Genomic DNA, 13,915 nt, shown 5'->3' on the forward strand with positions numbered 1-13,915 from the left:
TGAAATTCGACTTTAATTTTCATCTTCTATTATTAATTTTCAATAAATTGTTCCATTGCGCCTGTGCTACATTAAAGTTTTAAAATAGTGATTTGTTTCTTATCATCTATTGAGATTTTTCACTAAAAAAATTGCAGCTATCTTTGTTTTTTGAGATACAGGGTAAAATTGAGATTTTATACAAATATATTTTCTTTAAATTCTAACATATTGACAATTATTAATAGGGGAGCGTCGGGTCATTGTGCGCATCGCGCATGTGCATACCTTTATTTCCACAATCCGATCATATAATTTCAAAATCGTCATTCAGACGCCATCTCTTGACAGAACTATGTTGCATCACATACGAGAAAGGTAGGTCGGTACACCTTATTTATCCAAAATGGCCGCTTCGTTGTTTACGTATGTGTATGTGTACAAGTCACGAACTTAATAAATATACCTGGACTGCTAATGCATATGGCCACCATACCCAAAAATGACCGCTGCCTGGTGGCCGCCATTTTTATAGTGGTTGTGTCCTTTTGATGTTGGTCAGTCTGAACATTTTCAGTGTTGCCAACAAAAATGACGACGCTAATGAAATTGACGACGCTGACATGTGACCTGTCACGAACTATATTTATTTTTTTCATTGACACATTTTTAAACCATCATTGGGATTCTAAAATCACGACTTGATATCACTGGATATCACTGATTCTAAATAACATTTTCAATTATTTTAAGTATAGCGGATTGCCTAGTTTTGGCGATTTGTAAAGGACACGCTTGGGCATATCGTCTGCATCAGGCGATATATCTTCCTCCTTATTTCATACGTGGATAATGTATCAGCATACTTATTTAAACGTATTTGATTCACCGTTTTTCAAAACCGAATTATTATGAATTGTCTGTCTGTGTTTCTTATCATAGAATAATTAATAATATATAGAGTTATTTATTTTTACTATATAAACCCTTGCTAATTACAAAACCTCATAAACTCATCTATGTATTTTGATTTTTATAGATGGTTGTATCTATTTATGTGGAAACACTACATAGAAGAGAAGTAAAAGTCGTAAAGTAAAATTAGAAAAAAAATAAAAGTGGTTTTAACTAAATTTGTTAAGTAAACACAAACAAACATTTAAATGAAGATCATTTTCATGGTACTAGGATTTATAAGATTCAAGTTTATCTTAAATTCTTAACTAAATGTAACTTTCTATTTTGTTCTTGTAAACATAACCTCCCAAAAACTTGTTTTGTTTCCCTACAATTGGCACAACTAAAATTTCTCAGAGTGACCAACATCGAAAGGACACAATCACGCAAAATGGCAGCCCCCTAGTCATTTACTTTTCATTGAATTGGCAGTCCAGGTATATTTATTAAGTTCGTGGCACTAGTATGTGTCTCGTAGAAAATCAAATTTTAAAGAGAAGTTTTTTTGTTGTTTTATAGAAGAAAGTGAAACTGCTAATTTCGGTTAATTGATGATGATTAGCCTCAAGTGCACACAACTGGGTAACCGCCATGTATTAAGCATTGTTGCAAATGCCGAAATGCCAACGTAAAACTACAAAGGCGCAATGGGATTGAGAAATCAGGATTCCGGCCAAAAAATTTGTTGGAAATAGAGGATCAATACAGCAGGCTGGTAACAGGTTCAATATCTTAGAGTCTTCAATAGCAAAAAGAAAAAAAAGATACGACGATGAACTTGTTGTTGGACATATTGGAACTGTGCTTTTTCACCCGTACAAGAAATGGCATTAAAATACCACGTTCTTAAGTTGGCAATACCCTGGAATGGCTAAACCACATAAAGCACAACTTTAAGGTGGAATTTAAAATGTCCGTACAAGACTGGTATTATGGATTTCTAAGGAGAAACTCCGAAGTACACTAAGGAAAACCGGAACCCACTAGTATCGCTCGAGTCTCAGCTTTACAGAATATGACTGATATATAACAAAGCATTTACGCTGCAATATTTAACAAAGCATATACTCATGTTGCTACAATGGATAGGAAGAGCCTGTCCAGTATCGAAAAACCAAATGTAACTCCACGACAAAATCGGAAAAAAAACATATATTAGACAGAGAAAATTTGGAAACCGCAGCAGCGAAGAGGGCATTAAGGCAGAAAAAAAAACAAGAATGTTTGCAGAGTTTCATAGTGAATCTGAAGATCAGAGAGTATGACGATGACGAGTTGAAATAGATGAATGCGTTATTTGCGGAGAGGGAAATATAAAAAACGAGATGTGGTTAACATCGGTTTGTGCATTTTCATTTAAAATGTACTAGAAAATATTACAGCTAAGCCTTTACAGAATCTTGACGGCGACCCGAGAAGTCCAATCTTATGATAAAAATAGATACAAATAAAAATATAGAAAATATTTCGATTTTGACGCTCCCATGTATCTCACAAATGATGTCAATTTATAATAATGTGAAGCCAGATTTTAGTTAAGTTAATATACAGGGTGCCTCCATTGCAAGCTTCATCAAAGAGATCTCAGAAAGAGATACAGGGAAAGTTAATGAGACAGTGGGTAAAATGCTGTATTTCAAATTTCACATCTAATATTTTGCCTTTATAAACCATATTTGTTTTGCTTACGCTACGGTCCTGAATTTTCTATAATTTGTTTCATACATACATTTGGCTTCCTTTAATACAATAATATATTATCAAAAAAAACATTTTTCTATTAAAATAATAAAGATACAGTCAACTCGTTTCACATAATTTTCATCAGAAGTTTATCTTATCCTATGAGATTTTGTCACGAATTGAATGTGACAGAGATAAGGAGATTTTTATTCGGTTTTATCCTTACATGCTTTTTTTTTTATATTTTTAGTAACAGACATTAAAAAATTGACTAAAAGAGACTTCGGTATAAAAATTCGCAACTTGTCCATAATTTTGCCTACCCTGTATATCTTACACTTTTCAAGATTCTAAAAAGAATGCTCGAGTTTGGGACGCTGTATAACTTTTGATAAATTCATCCTGGCTATATACAGGGTATTAATTAAGTATGCTCTAAGATAGGAATTCTAATTTCTAATATCCAGAGTGTTGAATATAAAAAAAGTGTTGCTGGAAAACGACACTTTATTATATAATTGACCCTGAACGCATCCTTGAATTATGGATTTCTCACTTAACGTAACTTTAAGACAAAAATATAATTTTAAAAGCTTTTAAAGACCCGGGTCCATGAATTTTTCATATCTGTTGAGTTTCAACCAAATTTAAAAAAATGTGTGAAAATTGGGGCAAACATCTGAATAATACCCTGTATATTAATCTGCTTCACTTACAATATTTTATAATAAATTCGACGGGCCAATAAATTAATAATATTAATTTTCTTAAAAAATATAAACGGTAAGATAAAATATCTATTTAGAATCTTACTACATTGAGAGTAATAAAGTTGAGTAATTTATTTCGATAGTACTTAAAACAGAAAAGAAATATTTCTTTTAAGTACGGTCCTGTCCACAAACCGGTAAGTTTCTTACGGGGGTATGTGGCGCGCGCAGCTGTGTTTCACCCACAACTATGATAACTAAGAATTTCCGCAAAGCAGAGCAGCAGGACCGTAGCAAGGCTAATTTTTTTTTTATTTTGGCATACTGATGTGGAAAATACCCTCAGCGTTAAAATCACCCTAAATGAGCAGAAAAGGTTTATTATAAAAAATCAATAGAATCAATAACGTTACAATAAACACGCTATAATTAACGGCACTATCAGAATAACTTTTATAAAAGGTAAAAACACAAAATTTACAGTATCACAAATTATTGTAAGCTTTGTTTATTTATATGTTAGGTGTTTTGTGTATGTTATGGTCTGATGATGCTCTAGTCGAGCGAAACATGTAACCTTTGTTATTTTATTAAATGTATTTGTGATGCTGTAGATTTTGTGTTTTTACCTTTTATAAAAATGTATGACCAGCATCTTTGGGATAATGGATGAATTTTTTGAACTATCAGAATAAATTTGATTAAATCTTAATAAAAAATAACAAATCTCACTATAAAATAGGCACTTCATGTAAACCAAAGTGGATCAGTCATAAAATATACAACAGCAAAATATCCTATAAATGTCTATAACATTTATTTTTTTATGAATTAATCTAATATTAAAAAGTTAAGGAGACCAGTCAACTTTGGCATCAGCATCTTTTTCTTTAATTTTTTAGGTTAAGATCCTGTTCTTTCGTAGAGACTCTATTAAGCAACACAACTACTCTAGTAAGAAGGTTTAAATCAATGCGCAAAACTGCTTAAATTAAGGTTAAAAATGCTTAATTGGCGCTGATCTATAACACATGATATAGTATAACTCAATGCTAAATTATTTTAGCATTCTGCGCAATAAAGGTAAAATTAGTTGCTTAGAATTGACTTATTAAGAAGGCAATTTGGCTTTATTGAAGGTCCTTAAACAATATTAGTCATTTTTCAAAATAACCGCGACATGCATTTGAACTGGCTTCAAAGATTTTTAAAAGGCTTTTGACAATGTTCAATACAACAAATGATGCTGCATATTAATATTAGCAAAAGAATTTTCAATAAACAGATGCCAGAAACAGAAACTACATATTCCAAAAATGTCAGGTATGCCCATGACACCACTATAATTTTTTTATGAAAACGTAACCAAAAAATATGGCCTAGATGTTCAATCGTTAAACAAATATTAAGTAACACAAATGAAAGGATGCAACGAGTATTAATGAGAACCAGTTGGGGGTATTTTGATTCAGATGCCAAAATAGACAAGTATCCCTAAACGCTTTTCCCTAGAAATAGAATAGAGCAAAAAAAGTTTGATAAAAATGCAACAGATATTTCGACTAGGACTATACGTACTAAAACAGTTACAATAATAAGCATTTATATTAGTTGTAGTTTTCACCTCAGTCAATATAGTGGTACGCCGTTTGTACCCATGGCAAATAAAAATGTTTTTGTATAAAAAAAATGTGATGCGAGGGAGTATCAAAGGATAAAGTAAAAAGTTTTAGGTAGCACTTATTAATATTTCATAGGGGTATTTTCTACCCCTGCCCTATATTATTCGCTGTCTTCTTTGATTTTGATGTCAATCGTGGCCAATTCTTCTTCGAACTGTGGCGGTTCCTCCACAAAATTGATGCTTCCGGCCTTGTACCAAACTGTCAAGTCCACGAAAAATGCGCACAACAAAAGAGCACCGGTTATACCTAAAAAAAAGCAAAAGTATAAATATTTAGTGTGACTATCTAAGTAACTGGCTTTAAACACTTAGTAAGCACTAATCTTAGTGAAAAAATATCGAGAAAATTCAAGGTCAATACTCCAAGAATCACAGAACATTTATCGTCAACGTCGTAAATCCTATGCCTTGAGAGACCCTAATGAACTTCATCCTTTATAAATCTTGTATAAATACTTAAGACTAAATAGAACTAATCCCATTAAAAAAATCGTCTGGATCAAAAATATCCTGGAAGTAATTAAAGATAAGCCTCCAAGAATTATGTTATATAAGGGATTATTAGCGGCCAACGTAAAAAATTATCGCGTTTTTTTTTCGAGATAAAAATATCGTAATATTATATTATAAAAGTCACTTATGTCAAAAATAGTGGAAAGGAAATAAACCAGGTTATGATTTCAAGACTCATAAAGATGTAAAGATTTTTGGCGCAAAATATTAAAAAATTACTATATTATTATTTTATCCTTTACAAATATTATGAAATTACCCAAAATCACACGATGAATCATCAAGTATTTTAACAAAAACTGAAGTTCTCTGTAGCGGTAATTTAAAATTTATATGTAATATGTATCAGAAAATATTCGGGATAAAAGTCTGATTCAACATTCATAAAAGAAAGAATTTTTGGTGCGCAACAATTATTATGGCCACTTTTATTACCATGCAGAGATCCTAATGAACCTTATTAATATCGTGGAATTACTAAAAACCACTACTGCAACAACTAATGTTGTTGTTGTGTACTGTATATTCTTTGCTGCAAGATTAATGTTGACTCTAAGTTTTATATTTACTGGACTTTAAATTTTTTATATTTGCTATTTATGTATCATACAATTTAAGATTACAGGTTCATGTTTGTTTATATCTCTGCTCTTAGCTGTATATAAAACGAGAAAATGTTTTAATCATAGGTCATTTTAATATCAATACTCAAGTTTTAGAACTAACTATTAATACGAAAATGGCATTACTGCTTGACTTTTTGACATACAAGATAATATCCATCATCTAATACTTGCTAATTTCTCGTCAAAATTATTGATGGTGGTGTTTCACTTACTGTTATATCATTTATTTATTTTAATATATGGCAGAGCCAGGTTACAAAAACAAAATAGATAATACAAAATACTAGATAATATAACAATATAAATATAATACTAGAATTACAAAAAAAATATAGCAAGATAAAACCTCTGAAAAAATAATCATCAACAAGGCTAAAAACTTAACACCATCCAAGGAACGTATGTTAAAGTCTAAGATTATTTATTTTTGATTTGAATGACCGTAAGCCGCTGGAAAGTGGATCCAAACTATTTTCATTAAACAAACGCAAAGTCCTAGTCAGTGGAGAAAAAACCCATAGTTGGCCGAATGAAAGGGTAAACGAAACATGCGAGAGTTGATCCTTCTTTGACAGGTGTTAAAAGGAATTGCTTCCAAGGCGGTAGGACAATAATATAAACCATTTAAGATCTTATAAAACCTTAAAGCATCAGAATAATGCCGTCTGACTTCAAGATTAGGGATATTAAATTAAGGGACATAGTAGACATTAGCATTATAGTCGATGTAATAATTACGAAAAATATTAACTTCAGCTCTATAAGCAAGGGATTTTAAGATTTTTCTTTGTACAGCCTCAAGGCGTTCAATATGAGAATCATAATAAGGGGACCAAATTACAGACGCATACTCAAACTCAAGCCTTATTATTTCAACAAAGTAATTTGAAATAATAAGGCGAAAGATGTACACTATTTCTAGTGATAAGACCAAGACTACGCATACTCCTGTTAATAATATCCAAAATGTGCGGCGAAAAAGTTAACTTGGTATCGAAAAGAACACCTAAATCTTTAACTGTATCAACTGACTTGAGTTCGTTATTGTTGATTGTGTATTGATAATTAATAATTTTATTAGAACGACCAAACAAAATACATACACACTTCTTTACATTCAGTTCCAGACTATTGCTATTACACCACTTAGCAACACTATTTAAATCCAATTGAAGTAGCTCAGCATCAAGATATGACTCAATGGCTTCATATAGTTTAAAATCATCAGCAAAATGAAGATGCTTTAAATGAATAATTACATCACTCAAATCTCCTATGAACAAGTTAAAAAAGACCGGTCCAATATGTGAACCTTGAGGCACGCCTGAAGATACTTCAATACCATTAGAAATATAATTACTTATCCTGACCAATTGTGTGCGACCAGTCAAAAAACTGTGACAAAAATCGACCAAAGTCCTACCAAGGCCCATAGCCCCAAACTTCCGAAGCAGATGTTCATGACCAACCCTATCAAAGGCCTTCGAGAAGTCTGTATACACACTATCGACCTGTACAGACCTCTCAAAAGCACCAATAAAATCATATTGTTAAGTACAGGTTAGTCACCGTAGATCTACCCTCACAAAAACCATGCTGATGATCACTAAGCAATCGCCTACAGTGTCATGAAAATCGCACAGAAAACAACCTGTCAAACAGCTTAGGAACTACAGACTGAATACACACACCTCTATAGTCACAAATATAAGTTCTATCGCCATTTTTATGAATTGGTGTTAAAAAGCTTACCTTCCAATAATCAGGAAATTTGCCTGATGTCAAGCAAAGATTGAAAAGGTGATGCAGAGGCTTACTCAGAGTGCACAAACAGTTTTTAAGCAAAACAGATGGGATACCATCAGGGCCAAAAAGAATTTTTGTTAGGAAGGCGTATGATTTCATATGTATTCAAATATGTCCAAGAAAAAGAGATGCGATTTAAATCCAGACTGTAATCAAATTATATATAACGAACGTTGCTGCAATATAACATACCGACAGGGTTTGTTATGGTTTCCTAATTATGCAGTGCATATTGTTCTACAAATATGTTTATTTTAGGATCAATGGTATATACCCTGAGGGGGATTCAGTCAGCAGTTATTGCATTCAAGATTTAATGCAAGGTTTTATAATCTTCACAGAATATTCCTCAATTAGAGCTATTAAAATTTGTTGACCAATATTTTAGCCAATAAGAATGCTGCCGTTTCATCATGCCGTACATTCAGATGCATGTTCAGACTAAGATGGTTCTGTCAGGTAAACTGTCAAGGCCACTAAAATGTGTCAACAACGCCAATTGTCATTTCTGCAAATTATTATCGCTGACGTTGAAGAGGGTTGCATACAGCATATTATACTGCAGTATTGTTAAATAATTAAGAAATTTGTCGGTGTTATAAAAAAATAAATTTTAGTCCAAATAAAACTATATAGTGTCTGTATACAGTCTATGTGTCTGAACTTTTAAACATTTAGCAACGGTATATTGTCTGCACGTTTTACCTGACACTATTATGTTGTACCAGTTAGTGAATTTGATCTTGTTATTTGTTACATTATTTGTTATTGCTGAATTTATTGTATTATCTGCCAATATTTCAATAATTATCTTATTATTAGGATTTGTTTCCTGTTACAATAAAAATTTGAATTTAGCAAATTCAGCTGGATGAAAAGCTCTCGAGCTGAGTAAGCTTAACTGAAACATGCACTTTTTAACTTTTTCAAATAAACTTCGATGATCCAGAAGCTCTATTTCCTACATATTGTAAATATTATGATGAAAAAAATATTTACCCAATTGATGGAAGTGTCATCTGAGAAATGAGTCATCTGAGACTCAAGGTCATGAAAGTTCATGAACTCAATGAAAATGAGAATTTTCAACAGGTTTCCCGAGAGAACCCCAAAATGTTATAAATAAATCCCAAATAATTTCGTTTAATACATCAAATTAGAGCGAGTTATACATTGTTTTCCCTGAAACTAATATAAAATATTAATAGACTCAGGTTCAACAAAATCGTTTATTGATGCTGATATTGCAGAAAAATTTTATTCCGATAAAATTTTTCATGATCCTTTTATAGTTTCAACTGTTTTCCAAAAATCAGCACATCACTTTAGTTGATTAATTCCTGCTTCAAAAATTTTTAATTTACCTAAGCCTAAACATTTAAAATTTTATCTTTTTAGTTTATATAGAATTTTTAATGGTTTAATGGTTTAATAGGGAAGTTACGGCTTTGGATAATGCATTTGCATCTAAAGTTAATTGCTTTGGCTGATGCAGTTGCATCTGATTGGGTATTACCTGAATTGGGTATTGCCCAATAGCAGACGATGAGCTTTTGGCCAGTTGTCCTAATTGGTTAGTGAGGTATGCAAGTTGTATGAGGGTGTTCAACAAGTCCTCAGAAAAAGTTAACGATTCAACATAATCTTCTCTCAGCTCTAGCCATTTTTTAAAATTCTTTATGACCTCCAGAAAAATAGGATTTTGATAGTCTTTCATTTGTTGGCTCAATTATCTCCTCATTTGAAATAAACCGTCGTACTCCAAACCATTTTTAAATTTGTAAGCAAATAATGTCACTGGAGGCCAAATCTAGTATATACGATGGATATTGTAATAATTAGAATTTCAAACAGTCAGTGAATTCATGTTACATCTCTGAAGAAACTTAATTCCTGGAAGAGCGTCGAATTAGCCTCAGCGTTGACCACACTATTGTACTTATTCTCCATCTGGCAAATTTTTTTCTGCTGGATACGCTGCTATCAGCAATCAAGGATGTTGTGTTATCAGCATAAAAATAAAATACATACGAAGAACGATAGCTGGGAAAATCGTTAACATGTGCCGGAAAATGAATTTGCCCAAGAACAAAGCCATGCGGCACGTCCGTCATGTGTACTCAGTAAACTCGGAGACCTACTCTCAAAACAAACATACATCCTGCAGTAGAACTGAAACAAGTTAAGCAAGAATTGTTAAATCTATAAAAGATGGGCTTTTGAAAAACTATATTATACTTAACAGAATCAAAAGCTTTTGACAAATCGTCAAATGTTGCTCGAGGGACCCTCCAGATTCTTGTCACACAGGTCCCTGACCCATTATGGTGATGTCTAAAGCCATGTTACTTAACATAAGACAATGGATTTTGCTTAAAGTAATCTTCTATTTGACCCTTTAGTAAGGTTTCAAAGATTTTACCAAAAATTGGTTATAATTATCGACCGATATGACTTTTTTAGCCGATACCGATAAAGTCTCGGCCGATAACGATATATATCGGCATATCGGCCTTTTTTTAATTGATAACATTATTAATGTCTAAAATCTGAATATTCTGTAATATAATTTATAGTTCTTTAACTTTCAATTTAAAATCATAAAAATAAAAACAAAAAATGCACCTTGGCAACACAGCAACAGGCGGTAATTTATGCGGCTCAGCTCAAAGTCGTTGGTAAATTCCCTTAATTTTTCGGTGAATCCCGTGTCCCGTGCGTTGAGTGCCGACGCCGTGCATTCAGTATTTACATTCTTAAAGCAGATCGTTTATTTCTTGGCGTAATTTAGTTATTCTTTAACAAAGACATATTATTAATTGGAGATTATAAGAATGGATGGAAAAAGTATTTATTGGAAATATTTTATCAAGAATAAATTATCCCCAGCATATAAGAAATTCACCGCAAAATGTAAATTGTGTGACATAACCATTTCATTGGGGGGAGTGGAAAAATCGGCGAATACCTCAAACATGAAATACCATTTAGAGAAAAAACACCCTCAAGAATATTATAAATTGAAAGGGACTGATTCAAGCTCAGGTTAGTACTAAATTTTTATTTTCCAGTTCAAGTTATAAAAATATTTACAAACACCTGCTTATTCAGAATTATATTAGAATTGAAATGAGGGGCAAACCACCCAGGAAATTTTTGCTAAAAATCTAGGGATTTATTAGGAATTTTAAGGGAATTTGCAAAAAAAAATTACCCCCAGGGGCAAACCACCTAAAGATTTTTTGCTAAAAATGTGAAGAATTTAGTATATTGTTGGGAATTTGGGGAAATTAAAGAAATTTGTGTAGAAGGGGGAAAATATTTCTTTTTCATCACTTTAAATCGTTTTATTAACACCTACGATCTGATTTTATTTAAAAACAAATAATATTCCCGTTTATTTCAACATTTTTTGATTTTTTGATCACCCTGAGTCCATTGTTTTTTTTTAGAAACGGCTGGACCTTCTAGAAGTACTTCTACTTCTAACTCTAAGCTATTGCAAGTCTCACTGGCTGACTCTTTCAAGCAAATGCAAAAGTGGGACATCAATTCATCCAAAGCGAAGGAGTTTCACTACCTTATAGGTGAAATGATATGTTTAGATAATCAGCCATTCAGCATTGTATCAGATGGTGGCTTTACTCGGTTACTGAAGACAGCAATTCCAAATTATCAAATTCCTTCTGACAGATACTAAAAGTTGAACCAGATATTTACTCAAGATGTAAAGCAGAAGTGACTCAAAAAATTTCAAATATGTTGGGAAAAGCATCTTTTACTACAGATATTTGGACGTGCAAATATACAAACAGTTCTTTTTTGTCTCTCACAATCCATTTTTTTGAAAAAACATGTTTAGTTTTAACCAGAGATCCCATTTTTCACTTGCCTGCAAGAAGTTTTCAGGATTTCATACAGGAGACGCCATAGCTGAAGCATTTCATTTTTTGTTACAAGAATGGAATATAAAAAGGGAACATATTCACTTAGTATTAGCAGGCAATGCTGCCAATATGAGGAATGGGTTTGTTAAGGCAAAAGTAAATTATGAAGCATGCTTCATTCATTCTTTACAACTTGTAATACAGGCTGCTATAGAAAGTCAACGTGCAGTCAGTGATTTAATAGCAAAATCAAGAAAAATCGTTTCGCATTTTAATCACTCTCAAACTGCTTGCGATAAACTAAGTAAACTTCAAGAACAACTAAACCTTCCCAAACACAAACTTTTCCAGGATGTACAAACACGTTGGAATTCCTCATTTTATCGACTCTCTCGCCTACTTGAACAAAAACAAGCGGTAAATTTATATATTTTGGATCATGGGACTCTTACAGACTTGACATTTTCCGAATGGGAATTAGTTGGAAGCGTTTTAAATTTGTTAAAGCCATTTGAAGACATTACAAAAATTACAAGTTCCTCAGACTGCTGCATATCTAAAGTCATTCCATTTGTTTCGACTATCACTGCCTATCTTAACAAAGAAAACGCAAACTTTGCAGGAGTAGGTACAATGAAAGAAGAATTGAAAAGCAGCTTAAATGAATGATTTCAGAATATATTTCTAAAAAAATATTATACCATCGCGACTTTCTTGGATCTTCGCTTCAAAGACAATTTTTTTACAACAAAAGACCGTGATTTTATATGCGAATACATAACTACAAATCTAAAGTCACTAATAAAAGAAACCAATACATCTATAGAACATTCTAGTTCCCCTGTCATTTCAGATACAATAAATGAAACTATAGAAATTGATAGTGATGACGACAAACCACTTGCTAAGTATGCTCGAACTTCTGAACCTAACCTCGAACTTTTGAGTCTAGATCTGGCCAAAATCTGTTTTGGGAAGTGTACGATGAATTTGCCGAAGTAGGGATGAGCTCCACAACAACAAAAACCATTCCAACTACATCTTGTGACACAAAATGATCTTCTAGAGCATCCATTTGTGAAGAAGTGAATGCTGAAATTGCAGAATATAAAACACATCCTCTTCTTAAAAGAAGAGCGAATCCTATTTCTTGGTGGCAAGAAAAACGAGAAGTTCTACCATTATTATATAATCAAGCTTTTATATATTTATCTGCACCAGTTGGCAGTGTCCCAAGTGAGCAAATGTTTTCAGAAGCTGGAACCGTAAATTCGGCGAAAAGGAATCGGCTGAATCCAGAAACAACCGAGACACTAATATTTTTACATGATAATTTGCCTAAACTCCCTAAAGTCTAAACTACATTATTCATATTAAATGCCTCTATTTCATATTATATCTACCATAATTTCTTAAGATTCAGTTGTTTGAATTATACTTTTAATTTAAAAATAAAAAAATAAAATGTTTTAAACTGCTATGGTTGTTTTTTTACACATCGGCCGATATAGCCGATATATCGGTATCGGTCGATCACTAATAATTATTAATATATAATAATAATTACTAAATAAATTGGCCGATAATTTTCAGGGTCCATGTAAGATCCTTTCTTATGTATGAGTATATTTTTGTATTTATTCGGTGACCATATAGGGATACAATAGGCTAAAAAAGTATCCACAAACTTATCTTAACTAACTTAAATATACTATTTTATTAAGAATAATATAAAGACTAAATGGTTAAGTACATAAATCAAAATAATTTGAATATAAAAGAATATACTTATAGAATATAAAGAATATACTTTAAAAAAAGCAACTTTCTAATGCTAAATTTTTACATTAGCCTCAACTTTCAAAGACAATATTTCGTTTTAAAGTATTTTTGACTGTACTAAGTGACATGTTAAAAACGTTCAATGAACGGCAGTGCAAATTATAACTTTTTGTTATTCTACATAATGGAGAGTTCTGACCATGATTTGTTTTCCTGAATAGAATAAAAAATAATTCGCTCGATCTGATTTTGACTTGAGGAATGTTGAATTTAAAAAGTGACAAAATA

At 32.1% G+C, this 13,915-nt stretch overlaps 1 protein-coding gene across 1 annotated transcript in view; it reads right to left on the reverse strand.

Annotated features, from left to right (window-relative positions):
- Positions 1-654: 654 nt before the first annotated feature.
- The window catches only part of LOC126748295 (solute carrier organic anion transporter family member 74D), a 138,167-nt gene continuing 124,906 nt past the window's right edge, over positions 655-13,915 (reverse strand). Inside the window, exon 10 of the mRNA XM_050457421.1 lies at positions 655-5,260. Coding sequence (XP_050313378.1) covers positions 5,112-5,260 — 149 coding nt within the window. The 3' untranslated portion in view covers positions 655-5,111. The remainder of the gene's footprint in view (positions 5,261-13,915) is intronic.

The sequence above is a fragment of the Anthonomus grandis genome, chromosome 22 (assembly GCF_022605725.1).
Source record: "Anthonomus grandis grandis chromosome 22, icAntGran1.3, whole genome shotgun sequence".
Lineage (NCBI taxonomy): Eukaryota > Metazoa > Arthropoda > Insecta > Coleoptera > Curculionidae > Anthonomus > Anthonomus grandis.